Below are 19,769 nucleotides of genomic sequence, written 5' to 3' on the forward strand. Positions count from 1 at the left end.
GTAATTATTCCGTTACATTTTGTGTTACCCCCCCCCCCTCCCTCCCCCCCCCAAAAAAAATCAAATTCAATTAGTGTAATCATAATAAAAGTGAGTGTTAAATGTGTTTAATGACTGAAACGGACACTTAACAGAACCAATTAGTAACGTTATCTACACTATATTAAGGTTTGAATTACTGGCCACTGACGAGGACAAACGCTTTGTTCCTCGACATAATGTGCATTGCACGTAGATATTTTTGCCTTTTATTTCAAGTAATGAAAAGTAATGGCTGTATTTCCAATTTGAAAACGCAGTCTTGAGCTGACCGCTCGCCATCGCTGTGTCTTCTGATTGAAAGTGTGCGCAGTAGTACAGGAGACGTAGCCTACCTACGTATGTTGTCCAAATCTACTCTGATTGGCTTATTATGCCGTTGTCTCGCATCTCCCCGCCCCACACTAAAGCAGAGGAAAGAAAGGCTGAACGAGCAGCGTGCCAGATGAAAACAGCTTTAATAAAGTAACGCATAGCATTTTATTGTAAGTAACGGGAACGGCGTTATAATGATGTAAAAAGTAATTAGTTAGATTACTCGTTACTAAAAAAAATAACGCCGTTAGTAACACCATTTATTTCTAATGCCGTTATTCCCATCACTGTGTATAAGACAGTAGTGAGACCAGCTGTGATGGATGGATTGGAGACCGTACCCTTAACGAAGAGACAGGAGGCAAAGTTGGAGGTGGCGGAGTTGAGGATGTTAAGGTTTGCGATGGGAGTGACAAGGTTGGATAGGATAAGGAATGAGCACATCAGAGGGACAGCAGATGAGAGAGATGAGACTGAGATGGTACGGTATGGGCACATCCTGAGAAGAGATGCAGAGCATGTTGGAAGGAGAATGTTGAGGATGGAGCTGCCAGGTAAACGAAAACGAGGAAGGCCAAAGAGGAGATACATGGATGTGGTGAGAGAGGACATGAAAGTGGCAGGTGTGGTAGAGAAGGATGCGGAAGACAGGGAGCAATGGAGACGAAAGATCCGCTGTGGCGACCCCTCATCGGGAGCAGCCAAAAGAAGAAGATATTACATAGCATATTTCAAACACTCATAACTTGCTATAGCAGTGACAAAATAGCTATCAGAAATGCATTCCTGTATTTAATACTAGTGCATCTCAAAAAAATTAGAATATTGTGAAAAAGTTCAATATTTTCCATCAGTTATTTAAGAAAGTGAAAATGTTATATATTATAGACTCATTACACATAAACTAAAATGTTTCAAGCATTTTTCTATTTTAATTTTAATCAGTATGGCATACAGTACAAAAACATAAAAAAACCCATCTCAAAATATTAGAATATTTCATTTCGAGTTTGAGTAAAACAGTCTGAACACAGTGTGTCTCTCGGTCTAGTTCAGTACACACAACCACAATCATGGGGAAGACTGCTGACTTGACTGTTGCCCAGAAGATGATCACTGATGCCCTCCACAAGGAGGGTAAGCCACAAAAGGTCATTGCTGAAAAGGGTGGCTGGAAAAGGTGCACAAGCAACAGGGATGGCCGCAGTCTTGAGAGGATTGTCAAGAAAAGTTGATTCAAGAACTTCGGAGAGCTTCACAAGGAGTGGACTGAGGCTGGTGTCAGTGTATCAAGACCCATCACGAACAGACATCTTCAAGAAAGGGGATACAACTTTCGCATTCCTAATATCAAGCTACTCCTGAGACAGAGACAGTGTCAGAAGTGTCTTATCTGGGCTAAGGAGAGAAAGAAATGGACTGTTGCTCAGTGGTCCAAAGTCCTCTTTTCAGATGAAAGTACATTTTGCATTTAATTTGGAAATCACGGTTCTAGAGTCTGGAGGAAGAGTGGAGAGGCACAGAATCCAAGGTGTTTGAAGCCCAGTGTGAAGTTTCCACAGTCTGTGATGATTCGGGGTGCCATGTCATCTGCTGGTGTTGGTCCACTGTATTTTATCAAGTCCAAAGTCAACACAGCCATCTACCAGGAGATTTTAGAGCACTTCATGCTTCCATCTGCTGACGAGCTTTTTGGAGATGCTGATTTCCTTTTCCAGCAGGACTTAGCGCCTACCCACAGTGCCAAAACTACTACCAAATGGTTTGCTGACCATGATATCACTGTGTTTGATTGGCCAGCCAACTTGCCTGACCTGAACCCCATAGAGAATCTATGGGGTATTGTCAAGAGGAAGATGAGAAACACCCGACCCAAAAATACAGATATGCTGAAGGCCACTATCAAAGCAGCCTGGGCTTCAATAACACCCCAGCAGTGCCACAGACTGATCACCTCCATACCACACCGCATTGATACATGGTAAAGGAGCCCCAACCAAGTATTGAGTGTATAAATGAATATACTTTTCAGAAGTTGGACATTTCTGTATTGTAAATCCTTTTTTTGATTGATCTTAGGGAATATTCTAATAATTTGAGATACTGGATTTCTGATTTTCATGAGCTATAAGCCATAATCATCAAAATTAAAACAAAAAAGGCTTTAAATATTTCACTTTACATGTAATGAATATAGAATATATGAAAGTTTACCTTTTTGAATTAAATTATGAAAAAAAGGAACTTTTTCATGGTATTCTAATTTTTTGAGATGCACTAGTAAAATGAGATAAATAGAATTTTGATAATAAAAATTTACCTTCAGTTCTCCTTTAACTTGATGGCATTTAGCAAACCTTATTATCCAGAGCAACATACAACATACCTAGAGCAGCCTGGGTGTTAGGTGCCTTGCTCAAGGGCGCTTCAGCCATTCCTGCTGGTCCAGGGAATTAAACCAGTGACCTTCTGGTCCCAAAGCTGCTTCTCTAACCATGAGCCCTTGGCTTCACCATGATCAGAATGATTTTATTGCTTCTGCTAATGAGATGGTCCATAGCAACTGTCTGTTATACAGAAATAACAGACTGTAGAATGCTGTAATTGACTAATCAGAATCAAATATTCAAATGAGCAGTCCATCCATCCATCCATCCATCCATATCCATTATCTGTAGCTGCTTATCCTGTTCTACAGGGTCGCAGGCAAGCTGGAGCCTATCCCAGCTGACTATGGGCAAGAGGCGGGGTACACCCTGGACAAGTCGCCAGGTCATCACAGGGCTGACAATAGGCTGTCTAATAAAAGTATATAAACATTACTTTAGTGAGGTTTGTAGATCATAACTGTTGTGATCCTGATTTTCTGTAAAAACTAATACCAAGTGTTAAAGCACCCAAACTGTCCATTAAAGTTAGCTAGCTTGAAGTTAGCTTGCTAATAAGTTGGCTACCATTTCAATGAGTAACTAGCTAGCTAAATGCATAAAATAGGCTTAAATATACAGTACCTATCTGGCTCACATTAAACAGTGGAGTGTGGTATAATAGTTAGGTAACTCATACATCTTAACCAAGACACTATTCTTGTAGTAGCTAAACATTACTTACATAAGCTAGCTAGCTGGGCAGCACAGTGGTGCAGTGGTTAGCATGCCTACATATATGGCATATAGTAAAATACCCAGCCACTGGGGTTGCACAAGCAAGTGTATACTTAGTGCCAGTCCCGAGTCTGGATAGATTGGGGAGGGTTGCGTCAGGAAGGGCATCCGGTGTAAAAACCTATGCCAAATCAAATGTGCGGATCATAAATTGGGAAGGATGATCCGCTGTGGCAACCCCTAACGAGAGCAGCTGAAAGAAGAAATAACATAAGCTAGCTAGCTTAGCTTGGATGGGGTCTTTGTCCCAACTGGAATATGGCAAAAAAAAAGTTATCATACACACTACGTAAGTCACAGAGCTTTCTAGAATGCATTCTTAAGGTTTGGTAAATATATTCTTTCTGTATTTGACATCGTTGTCATGGATGATTGATGGCTCGACCCTGTAACCCCCGTCACCTGTGTTTGCTCCTTCCAGTCCCACCAAGCAACCCAATCATTGAGTCACATGAGGAAATTGTAAGCGAGGGCAACGAGACAGAGATGACCTGCACAGCTATGGGCAGCAAACCAGCCGCCACCATCAGATGGATGAAAGGAGACAAAGAGCTGCAAGGTGGGTTGTCACACATGTATCCTGGACATAAAACACACCCAGTACCTTTGTTATGTATAGTTTTATAACATGTTAGAACAAAATTGACAAAATTGGCAGTTGTGAATTTTTATTCCATCTGACTGATTTAGCAGTTTCGTGCTCTTTGAATTTAGTTGCTGTTCTAACACTTTTGTCCCACCTGTACTCTGTACAAAGACGTGCCCTGCAATTTTTCTAACACCTACTCATTTTAAACTCTTGCAGCGTTGTGCAGGAGCACCAGTGAGACTGAATGAAAGACAGCACCTGAGACACAAGGCTGTCTAGACAAGAACACATTGCCCATTATAGTGCAGGGGCGAACAGCAGCTCATAGAATTATACAATTCAAAGTGTACCTTGGTCCTTACTTTACCTCAGACCTGACTTTACCTTCGTCCTGACCTGCTATATTGATGGGCTGAAGTCAGAAAATTTCTTTTCTTTTTTCCTTTTCAAGTACATACAAGAATGTTTGTTTGGGTTCAGTTTGAGCTAAACTTGCCCAATTCCACACCTGTGCAGCTGTGGGCGAGGATGTATTAAGAACAGTGCAGCCCCTTTACCCCTTCTAGCACTAATGCACCTGTAACCCAGTTGCACTCGTGCATCAGGGGTAGTCACAATCATCAGCTGACAAGAAGTTTGCCGTTTCAGTTCAGATAATTCAGGTATACAATGCCAGTGTGGCTAACTGGAAGAATTCCTGGTGGGCCACATGTTGTTGATGCGATGCAGTTCAATTCAGTTTTATTCGTATGCCACTTTTAACAATAGACATTGTCACAAAGCAACTTTACAGAAATATAGAAATATCACATAGAAATTTTAAACATATGACTTTATAAATTTATCTTGAATGAGCAAAGCTCAGGCAACAGTGGCAAAACTAAATATGACAGTATAACTAATAGGGACAACCAAAAATTAGATTAGATTAGATTAGATTAGATTAGATTAGATTAGATTAGATTAGATTAGATTAGATTAGATTAGATTAGATTAGATTAGATTAGATTAGATTAGATTAGATTAGATAGAACTTTATTGATCCCTTTGGGAGGGTTCCCTCAGGGAAATTAAGATTCCAGCAGCATCATTACAGGATAAACAGAGAATAGAAAATAGAGAAAAAACTTCTAGATAAATTAAATTAAGTACTTACATATACAAATATAAAAAGAATAAGATATGGGGAAGAGAGGAAGGGGGGAAGGGGCCAGCAGGAGAGATATTGCACTTTATATTGCATGTTATATTGCACATTGTCCAATATTGCTTAGTATTGCTTATTGTTAGGCTAGGCTACTGCTCCTTCCCGTCCTCTGTCCTCCTGTTACCCCTCCTCCCCCCCAGAGAGGAGTTGTACAGTCTGATGGCATGAGGGACAAAGGAGTTTTTGAGTCTGTTCGTCCTGCACTTGGGAAGGAGCATTCTGTCACTGAACAGGCTCCTCTGGTTGCTGATGACGGTGTGCAGAGGGTGACTGGCATCGTCCATGATCTTCAGTAGTTTGTCCGTAGTCCTCTTCTCTGCCACCATCACCAGAGAGTCCACCTTCATGCCGACCGCAGAGCCAGCCCGCCTGATCAGTTTGTCCAGCCTGGATGTGTCCTTCTTGGATGTGCTGCCCCCCCCCAGCACACCACGGTGTAAAACAGGACACTGGCGACACAGATATGAGGGAGGTAACACGGATATGAGGGAGCCCTGGGACATAAAGCAGCCAGCCACTCCACCGTCAACAAACCTGAGTGAACACGTGAGAGTGGGAGGGCGGCAACATCCAAACATCCAACTTTACCAAAACACTCAATGCTTGAGGACCCTCCAGATCTGCTCCTTTCCCTAATACAAAGCTATTAACAAAAGGCTTGACTAAACAGATAGATTTTCAGCCTAGACTTAAACACTGAGACTGTGTCTGTGTCGCAAACACTACTTGGAAGGCTGTTCCATAACTGTGCAGTTTTGTAAGAAAAGGCTGTTCCCCCTGTTGTAACCTTCACTATTTGCGATACCAACAAATAGCCTGCACCTTTTGATCTAAGTAAGCATGGCAGATCATAAATGACCAGAAGTTCGCTCAGGTACTGTGGTGTGAAACCATTCAGTGCTTTATAGGTCAATAGTAGTATTTTATAATCAATGTGAAATTTAATTGGGAGTCAATGCAGTGTGGATAAGATAGGAGTGATATGGTCATATCTTCTGGTTCAAATAAGGACTCTTGCTGCTGCATTCTGGACTAACTAGAACTTATTTATGCACCTACTAGAACATCCACACAGTAAGGCATTACAGGAATCCAACCTAGAGATAACAAAAGCATTAACAAATTTTTCAGTATTATGCAGTGACATTATATTTCTTAGCAATATTTCTGAAATGAAAGACGGCTATCCTAGTAATATTATCAACGTGAGCTTCAAATGAAAGACTTGAGTCAATAATCACACCAAGGTCTTTTACTGCTGCACATGAAGAAACAGAAAGTCCATCCAGAGTTATTGTGTAATCAGAAAATTTACTTCTAGCCGCATGTAGTCCTAGTACTCCTCTCTTGTCAGAATTAAGTAGAAGGAAGTTAATATGCATCCAGCATCTAATGTCCTTTACACATTCCTGAATTTTATTACGCTGGTGTCTCTCATCTGGCCTTGCTGAAACATACAACTATGTGTCATCAGCATAACAGTGGAAGCTAATACCATGCTTACGAGTTAACATATGCAAAGAAAAAAGCAGTGGGTCTGAAACAGAATCTTGCAGAACACCAAACTTCAACTTAGTATGCATAGAGAAGTCATAATTTCCATCTACATGACACCTGAGCCAGGAAAGGGCCTTTCCTTTAACTCCAACAATAATATCAAGGAGAATTGTATGATCAATGGTGTCAAAAGCTACACTAAAGTCAAGCAAGGAGACACAAACCTGATCAGAGGCCAGTAGTAGGTCATTTACTACTTTAATCAGTGCTGTCTCTGTGTTACGATGAGGTCTAAATCCTGACTGTTACATTTCATGAATGTTATTCCTGTGTGAGCGTAACTACTGTGCCACAGCTTTTTCTAGGATCTTGGAGATAAACAGGAGGCCTATAGTTAGCTAGCTGACAGGAGCTGGGGTCAGGTTTTTTAATCAGGGGTTTGATAACTGCTAGTTTAAAGGAGGCGGGACGGTGGTGTAGTAGTTAGCACTGTTGCCTCACAACAAGAAGGTTCTGGGTTTGAGCCCAGTGGCTGACTGGGGCCTTTCTGTGTGGAGTAGGGGTGTGCAAAAATATCGATACGGCGATATATCGCGATACTTTGTCTTCCGATTCAATATCGATACTCAAAATTTGAATATCGATATTTTTTCAAATAATAAAATCATGTTTTAGATGGGTTGTAAATCCAGTACGACTTCCGCACCTCTGCTCCGCGAGGTGTCGCTGTGCCGCTACCTCACTGCAAGGCACTCTTCGTCTTCTCTTTTTTCCCCGGCGGTTGCAGTGAGGAAAAAAAAACAGGCAAGCATGGCTGTTAACATAAACCTAGAGACGCCGCCGAACTTTAAGGCAGATGTTTGGAGGCACTTTGGATTCCAAAGGAAAGGAGAAAAAAAAAACAGTGAGCTGGACAAAGAGAATGCACTTTGCAAAACCTGTTTCGCTCCAATTAAATTAAGATGCTCCAATTAAGATGCCCACTGCACTTTTCAATGTGTTTCAGACAGTGTGTTGTTCCTGCAAAATAAGCACAAGTTAAATGTTCTCAGGTATATGTTCTCAAGTTTACAAAGAACAAATTGATATTAGTGTTAGCACTGAAATGTATGTGCAGTCTGCAGTGCAAGTTTTAAGTTTTCATAAAACAATTTGATTCTGCTTGTTAAGCAGCACTGATGTGTCCATGCTTACAGAAAAGTTGATAATACTAGCACAGAAATGGGAATTTTCTGTATGTTGTAGTGAAGCAACTCTTGGTTTTGCCAGCAGTAGAATAGAGACAAATATATGTCTGGCAAGAGTGTGTAGTTATCTCATTCATCTCATCTCATTATCTCTAGCCGCTTTATCCTTCTACAGGGTCGCAGGCAAGCTGGAGCCTATCCCAGCTGACTACGGGCGAAAGGCGGGGTACACCCTGGACAAGTCGCCAGGTCATCACAGGGCTGACACATAGACACAGACAACCATTCACACTCACATTCACACCTACGGTCAATTTAGAGTCACCAGTTAACCTAACCTGCATGTCTTTGGACTGTGGGGGAAACCGGAGCACCCGGAGGAAACCCACGCGGACACGGGGAGAACATGCAAACTCCGCACAGAAAGGCCCTCGCCGGCCCCGGGGCTCGAACCCAGGACCTTCTTGCTGTGAGGCGACAGCGCTAACCACTACACCACCGTGCCGCCAGTGTGTAGTTATGTATGTGAAATGTAATTTTACAGTGGTCAATAAATTCTGATTTTCTTTAATGACACAGATATTGTGATGTGGTTGAAATTTCTTGCAATATATCGATTATCGCAGAATCGCTGTACCGTGATAATATCGTTATCGTGGGCAAAATATCGCCATAGTATCGTATCGTGAGGTATCTGGTGATACCCAGCCCTAGTGTGGAGTTTGCATGTTCTCTCCGTGTCTGTGTGGGTTTCCTCCGGGTGCTCCGGTTTCCCCCACAGTCCAAAGACATGCAGGTTAGGCTAATGGGTGGCTCTAAATTGACTGTAGGTGTGAATGGTTGTGTGTCTCTATGTGTCAGCCCTGCGATGATCTGGTGACTTGTCCAGGGTGTACCACACCTCTCACCCATAGTCAGCTGGGATAGGCTCCAGCTTGTCTGCGACCCTGCACAGGATAAGCAGTTATGGATAATGAATGGATAGATAGTTTAAAGGATTTAGGTACAAAGCCACTGATAAGGGAAGAATTGATGATTTTTAAAAGAGATTTGATTGCTTCTGGTTGTGTCTGTTTGAAGAAACTTGTGGTTAGGGGATCTAGTACACAATTGATGATTTTGATGAGGAAATTAGTGAAATTGGTTCCGTCTCCCGAAGGGGAGTAAAACAGTCTAATCTCTGATCTGATATAGTTATATTGCTATCTACAGGGATGCACTAAATTTGCAATAAATACATTTAAAGTTTGTGTAATGACTTAGATCTACTTGTTGCAGTGTAGGCTGCAGGCAGCTGTGCTCTGAGCCGCATTCTCACATTCCCAGACGTGCACCTCTCCATACATGAGACAATGAGAGCAGCCCTCAGAGATTCCTACCTGATCGACTGATTTCAGGCTGATCACATGACAAATGTACATATTTACAGTTAGTCAAGAGAGCCATCTTAGCTTTTAATCAATGCGTGCAGCAAAAAAGAAAAGTGGAGACAAAAAGACCATATTGAAGAAGAGAAAGACATTCGAGAAAGATGCGAGTAAATATGCCGAACTTACAGACGTGTTAATGACAGCAACGAGTCCAGATGATAGCGATGCAGCTGCTGAGACAGGTATTTATGAAATACACACGACTTTAGTAATGACTGTTGTGCTGTCATCTCAGTGCAAATAGTATACATGCAAATTACCTCCAATTTCTAGGTAACCCATCTTTCCTTCATCTTTAAGCTACTTTCAGTTAAGTGTTAATGATTTTAGCATCAAGGAATTTTCAAAGCATTGCAGGGATATTTATTAATGGCTGATTTGTTAGTGGGTGGCAGGGTGGTCTTAGCACTGTCGCCTCACAGCAAGAAGGTCCTTGGTTTGAGCCTAGTGGCCGACAGGGGCCTTTCTGTGTGGAGTTTGCATGTTCTTCCCGTGTCTGCGTAGGTTTCCTCCGGGTGCTCTGGTTTCCCCCCCCCGCAGTCCAAAGACATGCAGGTTAGGCTAATTGGTGGCTCTAAATTGACCGTAGGTGTGAATGTGAGTGTGAATGGTTGTCTGTGTCTATGTGTCAGCCCTGTGATGATCTGGCGACTTGTCCAGGGTGAACCCCGCCTTTCGCCTGTAGTCAGCTGGGGATAGGCTCCAGCTTGCCTGCGACCCTGTACAGGATAAGCGGTTACAGATAATGGATGGATGATTTGTTAGTTTCAAATTGGCCGTCTAAATGTGAAAGATCTCATCTCATCATCTCTAGCCGCTTTATCCTGTTCTACAGGGTCGCAGGCAAGCTGGAGCCTATCCCAGCTGACTACGGGCGAAAGGCGGGGTACACCCTGGACAAGTCACCAGGTCATCACAGGGCTGACATATAGACACAGACAACCATTCACACTCACACCTACGGTCAATTTAGAGTCACCAGTTAACCTAACCTGCATGTCTTTGGACTGTGGGGGAAACCGGAGCACCCGGAGGAAACCCACGCGGACACGGGGAGAACATGCAAACTCCACACAGAAAGGCCCTCGCCGGCCACGGGGCTCGAACCCGGACCTTCTTGCTGTGAGGCGACAGCGCTACCCACTACACCACCGTGCCGCCAGTGTGAAATATATTTGCTAATTTTGTTCAGGTCACATTCCTGGAGTGAAAATGGGGTTAAGTTGAGGTTAAGGAGTGTCACTCTGTGCTTTGTATATTTTCTTGCTTTTTTTTTTGTCCTTTGCCAATTATATACCTGACTGAGAATCCTGACAGTACCTTAATAGAGCAACATTCATCCTGAATAAATGAACCTTGAAAATAAACTTTTAGCTCCCCCTAATGTTTTACAGTGTGTTTATGTAAAATAGCATCATTTTGGTTTTATTATAGCACATTCAGGGGAGATATTATCAATGCTTCATTCATAGAATATACTGTAAATATAGGCAGCTGGGCCCTAGACCCTACCTGCTCGTTTTTTCCCTTCAGCATGCACGGTGATCAGCAAGATCGGTGTCAGGGATGTACTTGTTATTAGAGATGTGTATGACTGTTCTGTGCTCTTTTAGATACAAGAATGAACAGCGAGCTGGGAAATGAGAGAGAAAAATAATGGAGTAAGAAAGCAACACGAACAGTCTAGCGTCGGCACTCACCGTCTGGAAATTGCTTTTGGCCTCGGCGCCTTGCGGATTTATTTTTAATTAAATGTTCTCATCATTCAGCCTAATTACCTTCAGGATAATCAGGCTTTTTTAAATATCATTTAAAGGTTACACCCATCCAGCCCTGGAATGTAAACTCAGCTGCCCTGCCATGCAAAGCTCTGGACTCGCACTCACTCACACACACACACACACACACACACACACACACACACACACACACACACACACACACACACACACCTCTCAGTCCTGTTTTGTGCTGCTTTTAATATTTCTCATTTGCACCTGGCACACGCAATGATATGCCTGGTGTGAGTAAGATGAGCTAAATGAAAGATAAGGGACAAAGGATTTAAAAAAAAAATTCAGTTATTAATCTCCTGCTGCCAGATGAGAGACAGAGGCAGGATGGGTGATGGCCAGCGGGAGGCTAGACAGTCATTAGCCTGCTGTCTACACCCAGAAATATAACCTACCGTTTCAGTTAACCTGCCAACAAGCTAAAATGCACTAAATGGATAAGAAATGTATTTTTAGAAAGGTGTGTGGCATTTAAAAAAAAAAAAAAAGGTTCCTCAGTGCCACAAATTAATTCCTGAATCCTCAGCTCGATCTTGCAAACGACGCAAAATTACAACATAAAATCCGGACTGACGGAGGAAGAAGAGAGCACGGGCGAGGCCAGGATCTGAGCAGGCTAAGTGCTGAAATCAGTCAGTAGCCTGCTTTCTTTGATGTTCAGCCTACTGTAGCATCGTGTTATCAGGCCTAATCAGAGCGCACGCTTGTATTTCAAAAATGCCGAGCTGCAATTGAGATGAAGAAAGTTGTGAATGACAGTGATTGACCTGTGATTATATCTCTAGCAGGTGTGATTAGGGCATTGTGGGAGGTTGACATTAGAATGAGGAAAACACAGGCTCTATTAAAGCACTCATGAAGCACAGTGCGTAATCACAGGCTGGGAATGTTCCTCCATCTGATTATCCCTGAGGTTGTACGAATACTACAGGTAGTCAGCTCAAGCCCAGAGATGAGCAGAGCTGTCCGTATTACTGTCGGCTTTCGCAGTGCTGTCTATAGTCATTTGTTAATAATAGAGTGAAAGGTCTCTCATTAAAAGTGTATGGATATGGATTATCGGTGAGTGTGTTAGCGATGTTCTGCAGATGCGGTTGTGCAGTGAATCTCGCCTCTGTGTACCTGCTTTCAGATTCAGCTAAGGATCACGTACACGCTACTTAAAAATTACTGACATCAGCTTTCTTTCTTTCTTTCTTTCTTTCTTTCTTTCTTTCTTTCTTATCTGTAAATGTTTTTCAGCATTTGTTTCGTCATTTGATGAGTTGTCTTTTCCTTTTTAATTTCTTTAAGCATCTGATTTTTAAAACTGTATTTATTTGTTTGTTTATTTGCTCATTTGCTTATATGGTTCTCTTGGTAATTTATTTTCCCATCTGTGTTTTGTAATGTTTTTTATCATTCGTTTGGTTGCTTTCTTCTTTATCTGGTTGTTCATTTACTGTCATTTGTTTATTTGTTGATTGACTTGCTTTTTTATATTCTATTTTGTTGTAATTTCTTTGCGCACACCTGTTTTTTGTTTGTTTTTTTCTTTTTGTATTACCTTACTAATTTCTTTACCCATCTGTTTTTAAAAACATTTTTGTTTGCTTTATTTATTCATTCATTCGTTTTTTGTTTGTTTGGTTAGTTTTTGGTTGTTTTACTTCTTTATTTATCTTTTTCTTTGTCTTTTCCCACCTATTTATAAAGGTTTTTTAAAATGTTAGGGTTTTTTGCCTGCATTCCTGTTTGTTTGTTTTATTTTTATGCCTCCAAGGATCTACGTATTTGGGTTGTCCTTTCAGCCAAAATTTGTGTTAATACAATAATTCAAGAACAAGCAGTTGAATGTTTGTAGGATTTATATGGAATTATCATTGTAAACAGCAGATGAATTGATTAGATTTTAGAATTGATCTCAAAAAGGTCAAGGTCACATCAAGGTTAAACATCTGAAAGTTTGTCTTCAATAGAGTGCTTCATGTTTGAAGCAGATTTTAAGAGTATTTTAGGCAAACAAATGAGTAACAAAAAGGGGTGGACCCCATTGTCTTTGATTTTTACTTATACTTATAATTTTTTATATTTCTTTCTTTCTTTCTTTCTTTCTTTCTTTCTTTCTTTCTTTCTTTCTCTATCTCGTGTGTTTTTTCTTTCTTTTGCATGGTTCTTGCATGTTTGGTTTCCCTTTCTTTCACATTTTTGCATGTTCTTTCTTTTCTCTCTCTCTAGCACATCCTTTCTTTCATTCTTTTGCATTGTTTTTGCATCTTTCTTTCTTTCTTTCTTTCTTTCTTTCTTTCTTTCTTTCTTTATCTCGCGTTTTTTTTTCTTTCTTTTGCATGGTTCTTGCATGTTTGTTTTCCCTTTCTTTCACCTGTTTTTGCATGTTCTTTTTTCTCTCTCTAGCACATCCTTTCTTTCATTCTTCTCATTGTTTTTGCATCTTTCTTTCTTTCTTTCTTTCTTTCTTTCTTTCTTTCTTTCTTTCTTTCTTTCTTTCATGTTTTTTTTCTTTTGCACGGTTCTTGCATGTTTGGTTTCCCTTTCTTTTTTCTCTCTTTTGCATATCCTTTCTTTCATTCTTTTGCATTCTTTTTGCATCTTTCTTTCTTTCTTTCTTTCTTTCTTTCTTTCTTTCTTTCTCTATCTCACATTTTTTTTCTTTTGCATATCCTTTCCTTCATTCTTTTGCATTGTTTTTGCATCTTTCTTTCTTTCTTTCTTTCTTTCTTTCTTTCTTTCTTTCATGTTTTTTTTCTTTTGCACGGTTCTTTCATGTTTGGTTTCCCTTTCTTTTTTCTCTCTTTTGCATATCCTTTCTTTCATTCTTTTGCATTCTTTTGCATTCTTTCTTTCTTTCTTTCTTTCTTTCTTTCTTTCTTTCTTTCTTTCTTTCTTTCTCTATCTCACATTTTTTTTCTTTTGCATATCCTTTCCTTCATTCTTTTGCATTGTTTTTGCATCTTTCTTTCTTTCTTTCTTTCTTTCTTTCTTTCTTTCTTTCTTTCTTTCTTTCTTTCTTTCTTTCTTTCTGTCTTTCTCTATCTCACATTTTTTTCTTTTGCATATCCTTTCCTTCATTCTTTTGCATTGTTTTTGCATCTTTCTTTCTTTCTTTCTTTCTTTCTTTCTTTCTTTCTTTCTTTTTCATGTTTTTTCTGCCCCCTTTCTCCACCCCCTTTTTTTCTTTACCAATTTTAATACTTCACCAATTACAATGCTTTATCATCACAACTCTCCAATTCCACTCTAGTTCAGGTTTCGTGGTGAACAAAGACCGAGCGCAGCACACTAGCTTGTTTGCATTTTCTTCTTCTCTTCTCTTTTTGCCTACCTGCCTTTCATCTCTCTCTCTCTCTTTCTCTCTCTCTCTGTCTCATTGTAGTTTGTACTGTGGCTCTGAGCCCTTAATGTGCTCCTGGACTAATGCTGCTGTAGACAGAATCCTGCAGAGCCGCTACACTCTCATTTCATGATATACGCAGAAAGTGTGTGGGTTTTGTGCAGCACTCCCAGCCCCCGATGGTGCAGAGTTTGGTTTGTTCAGCCCTTACTTCAGCCCACTCCCCTACACTGGCTTATTAACTCTACACAATGGTGATTTGCTGAGTTGTGTTATGTATTCTTGAGGGGCACATTTAGTCTCCTTGTGCATTGTTTATGCTGCTGTTAACTTGGCTGAATAAATTCAGGGAGGCATAGCAACTAGCACTGCAAGACATCTGCTGTTTTTCCTGTTAAAAAGATGAATAAATACACAGTTGATCTACTGAAAGGAGAGTGAGGGAGAGGTGGACTGAAGATGCTACACTGGAGTTAAATGCACTGTTCCTTTTTCTTCTGTTACTCTCTCTCTCTCAGGAAAATCCAAAGTGGAGGCCACGTATGACAGGATGTACACTGTAACCAGCTGGGTAAAGCTCACTGTTACAAAGGAGGATGACGGCGTTCCTGTCGTCTGCATTGTGGACCACCCAGCAGTCAAGGACTTTCAAGCTCAGAAATACCTGGAGGTGCAGTGTAAGTAGTGTGCAGTGTTTTTAATCTGCTAAAAAAAAAAAAAGCCTGCTAAAAATAGTGAAAACGCATTAATGGTCAATCTAAAAATAGCTTTTCTTTAATTCAGTCTTGACCTTTCATTCAAAATTACATTAAAATCTCATTTATACTAGTTTCCACTTGCCCTAAATACAAAGCAAAGACATGTCTGATGTCTCGCTTTCTGCATCTTTGCTCTGGAACTATGAGGGTACTGTAACTGCACTATATGGCCAAATGTATTGCCGCTTTTCCACTACAAACGCGGCTGAGCCGTGCCGTGCTGAGTCGAGCTGAGTCGAGCTGAGCGGGGCTGTTGGAGTTGCATTTCGACTACAACCGCGCTGAACCGTGCTGGCTGGGAGTGGGTGGACACATTGGGGGAGTTAGCGAAAGTGGGTGAACGTCACATGATGTCGTTAAGCAGCGCAAACAGTGACATCAGTGACAGTGGCGGAACAAGTCAGAGCCGGGCCGGGGGCGGGGCAAATGACCGGGCCCTTTATTAAAGCTTATCATAACATCATTTTAGGCTACAAAATGTCCGCAACTGCGGTGTTTACCAATTTCAACACTACCGGGTGCAACTATGTTATTTAGTACATCAAGTCCTTCAAACGAACATGTAACTCAGAAACAAAAAACATTAGGATACTGTACATGGCTCATAATAAAACATCAATAGCCTATACTGCGCACATTATTTGAAGGGCATACGAATGAGCGCTCAGAGGTTGCAACGGTGACAGGAAGAGTCAGAAATAAAAGGAGGGCGGTGCAAACCTCACTGAATGCACTGTATTTACCAATTTCAACACTACGGGGTGCAACTATGTTAGTTTGTACATTAAGTCCTTCAAACGAACATGTAACTCAGAAACAAAAAAACATTAGGCGACATACTGTACATGGCTCATAATAAAACATCAACAGCCTACTGCGCGCATTATTTGAAGGGCATACGACGAGCCTTGCGCTCCGCGAACTCGTGCACGATGCTCTGTATGTCACTGATTCAGTGAGCTTTTAAGCGGTAGTCTCACGACCCGAATAGTAAACAATAAACATGGAGGACATGGAGTCGTTAGTGTTGCTGGTCTTGGTGCTGTGGCTTGTTGTCACCGACAACGCGGACAGATACTGGCAAGAGCGTATAGATGAGGCGAGGCGCATAAGGCTTCAGAAATTCTCGTAATTCGTAATTCTTCTTCTTCCGGGTTTGCGGTGTTTACAGATCCCAGCGCGCTCGCGGGGCGTGTGTGGGCATGTGAGGACACTCCTCCTCACCAATCAGTGCACAGGGGAGTGTCTGCTCACGCCCCCAGCCTCACTCGGCACGGTTTGGCTCGCTTCAGCCCCACTCCAAAACGGTACGAGTTTTAGGGGCTAAGCAGGGCTGAAGCGAGCTGAGTCGTGCTGGTTTTTGGTAGTCGAAACGCGAGCCGTGTCGGGCTGAAGTGAGCTGAAGCGAGCTGAAGTGAGCTGAAAAAGGGTAGTGGAAAAGGGCCATATGTGGACACATGATCATAACACGTCATATGTGAGTCTTCCCCAAACTGTTGCCACACAATTGCATCACATTACAGTTTCTGTTATTCCAGCTTGGCAATGCTCCTGTGCACAAAGCAAGGTTCATGAAGACGTGGTTTGCCAAGGTTGGAGTGGAGGAACTAGAGTGACCTGCTCAGAGCCCTGACCTCAACCCCACTGAACACCTTTGGGATTAATTAGAATGCTGACTGTGCCCCAGGCCTCCTTACCTGACATCAGTAATGCTCTTGTGGCTGAATGAGAAAATCCTCACAGCCATGCTCAAAAATCTAGTGGAAAGCCTTACCGGAAGAGTGGAGAGAGAGAGTGTAACAGAAGAAAAAGGAACAGTGCATTTAACTCCAGTGTAGCATCTTCAATCCACCTCTCCCTCACTCTCCTTTCAGTAGATCAACTGTGTATTTATTCATCTTTTTAACAGGAAAAAGAGTGGAGGCTTTATTACAACAAAGAAGGGGCTAAAGCTAGGATGAGATTTTCCAAAAGCACATACGAGTGATATGGTCATGTGTCCACAAACTTTTGCCCATATAGTTAATCAAATATCAGTTCTGTGTCACCCAAAAAGGTTCCTAAAAGGTTCTTCTAATTGTCTCTGCAAAGGAAGCACTGTGCTCAAGTCCAAGTCAAGTCACGAGTCCTTAAAAGTAGGGCACGAGTCAGACTTGAGTCCGAGTCCTGGACTCAAGTACTACAAGCCTACCCTCTATACTGTATTCCCTAAAGAACAGGGTTCCTCTTAGGGGTTCTTCAGTTTCTCAAGAGGTTCTTCCTTCTCTGCAAGGAAAGCACCATGTTTTGGAGTACCGTATTTTTCGGACTATAAGTCGCACTTTTTTTCATGGTTCGGCTGGCCATGCGACTTATACTCCAGTGCGACGTATATATGTTTTTTTTTTTCACCGCGAGAGGGCCCTATGTAGCTTTCTGCCTGTTTTTTTCTCTGAGCGGTTGTTGTTTTTTTTCACTAGATGGTTGTTTTTACTACCGTACCTGTCTTTGGAGATGATATGCCTATAGCCTACTTGGCCTCTGATTTGATGAAATAAAATTCGACAAAAATGAAGAATGACACTCCTCGATGATGACTACAGCTTTAATAACAAAGATGAAAGAGCCATGGGGCGATAATAAGCCCTACCGGTAAAAATATTCTAAAAGCAAACTGATTAATGCATCAGTAATAGGCAGGGCTTAATTTGAGCCAGAACATGACGGAACAAGATCCGTAACCTCCGTCGTCGGATCCGGCAGCTATTTTCATTTCATTCGGTGTTCCGGCAGCTATTTAAATGGATCAGATCACCTCCATGACCATCACAAAGGGAAAAAAATCAAACAATAAATTAAATAAATAAGTAAATAAAAATGTGTTTAGTGTTCGGTTTTGATTTTGATATCTGTTGTTGATTTCTCTCCTATGACATCCACAAAATCTATGCGAAAGGGGAACGGGGGAGGGGGGACATGGGGTGTATACTTCCGCTCAATAGAACACCGGGTTTTTTGTAGCCGTTAGCTTGTGCTGTGGAAAAAATGGCAAAAAAACAAGAAAGGTTACTAAAATTTTTAAAATGAATTCTCCAACTTGTTTTGTAAATCCTTTATTTCTTAACTATTACTTGAATTGATTGCACTTATGTTTGCTGGCACTGCTTTTAAATTATTCTCTTTTTTGGGCTTTTTCCACCTTTATTGGATAGGACAGTGTAGAGACAGGAAATGAGCAGGAGAAAAACAGTGAGGGCTCGGAAAATGACCGCAGGTTAGAATCGAACCCAGGTCCCCAGATTTATGGCATGGCGCCTTATCCACCTGAGCCACAAAGTCCTGCTGGCACTGCTTTTAAATACCCTACTTAAATCCTTAAAATGAGCCATTTAACTCATGTCTTGCATGATCTGATCTCCAATGGTGAAATAAACCGGTTGTGATATGAGTACAGTCTGTTATTTTAGAAGATAAATTTAATATATAATTTAATATATAGCCTAATAAAAAATAATATTTTATAACATAATATCACGACATATTACTGTCTGTAACTGTTCGTCACTAAAGCGATTTCTAAGATCATAATGTCTGATATTATTATTATTTTTTTTTTTTACACACACAATAGGCGTGTGTGCGTAAAGTTATAGTAAACCACCCCCCGCCTTTTTTTTTTTTGATTCGCTGGACCCACCCACCTCCTGCGTTCCGGGACCTCCCACTTCACAAATTAGGCACTGGTAATAGGCTACTAATATTAGTTATAATAATAATATAGGCTATTAGTAATAACGATAGTGATAGTATTAAAGATAATAGTAGATATTTAAAATAATCAGACTAGGCTACTTACAGGGCAAAGGGCGCGTTATCACTGCTCAGCTGTTCGTTTATTAAATAAACAATGCAGTCACGCAGTAACCATGCGCCGCTTATCAGATAGAATCACAGATTCTATGGATAGAATAACCCTTCAAAAAAGTGCGACTTGTAGTCTGGTGCGACGTATATATGTTTTTTTCATCTTCATAATGCATTTTTTGGCTGATGCGACTTAAACTCCGGAGCGACGTATAGTCCGGAAAATACGGTAATACATAGAAACTTTAGGCATTTCTCCAGAGATGGTGGGAGATCATTTTGTCTTAGATTGTATTTTCACAAAAATACCAGTACTCTTCAAAAGTTTGGAAAACTGTTGGAAAGAATAGACAGAACTGTTTGCCCATGTCATTTAACCATGTTATCTCTTGCTGATTATTATTTTTTTTATCCAGAGGTAAAATCTTTTTGTTTTTATCGCATGCCAAGCCAGCATTTCTTACTGCACCTTCCACAGAGAATTGACTGAAAATCAGTGCTTGTAACTGACCTTTCTCTGGCACAGACAAGCCCAGATCATATCCAGGCACCTGCCCTTTGGCTTGAACTGGGCTTAAAGCAGGAAAAATGAACCCATTCCCTCCATGGAGTTGAA

General features: G+C 41.2%; 1 protein-coding gene across 4 annotated transcripts in view; it reads left to right on the forward strand.

The window, feature by feature from the left end:
- The window catches only part of cadm1a (cell adhesion molecule 1a), a 748,250-nt gene that overhangs the window by 613,434 nt on the left and 115,047 nt on the right, over window positions 1-19,769 (forward strand). For all 4 annotated transcript variants that reach the window (XM_060936142.1, XM_060936144.1, XM_060936146.1 and 1 more), the window contains 2 exons: window positions 3,940-4,077; window positions 15,071-15,229. In XM_060936142.1, coding sequence (XP_060792125.1) covers window positions 3,940-4,077; window positions 15,071-15,229 — 297 coding nt within the window. The remainder of the gene's footprint in view (window positions 1-3,939; window positions 4,078-15,070; window positions 15,230-19,769) is intronic.

The sequence above is a fragment of the Neoarius graeffei genome, chromosome 12, assembly GCF_027579695.1.
Source record: "Neoarius graeffei isolate fNeoGra1 chromosome 12, fNeoGra1.pri, whole genome shotgun sequence".
NCBI lineage: Eukaryota > Metazoa > Chordata > Actinopteri > Siluriformes > Ariidae > Neoarius > Neoarius graeffei.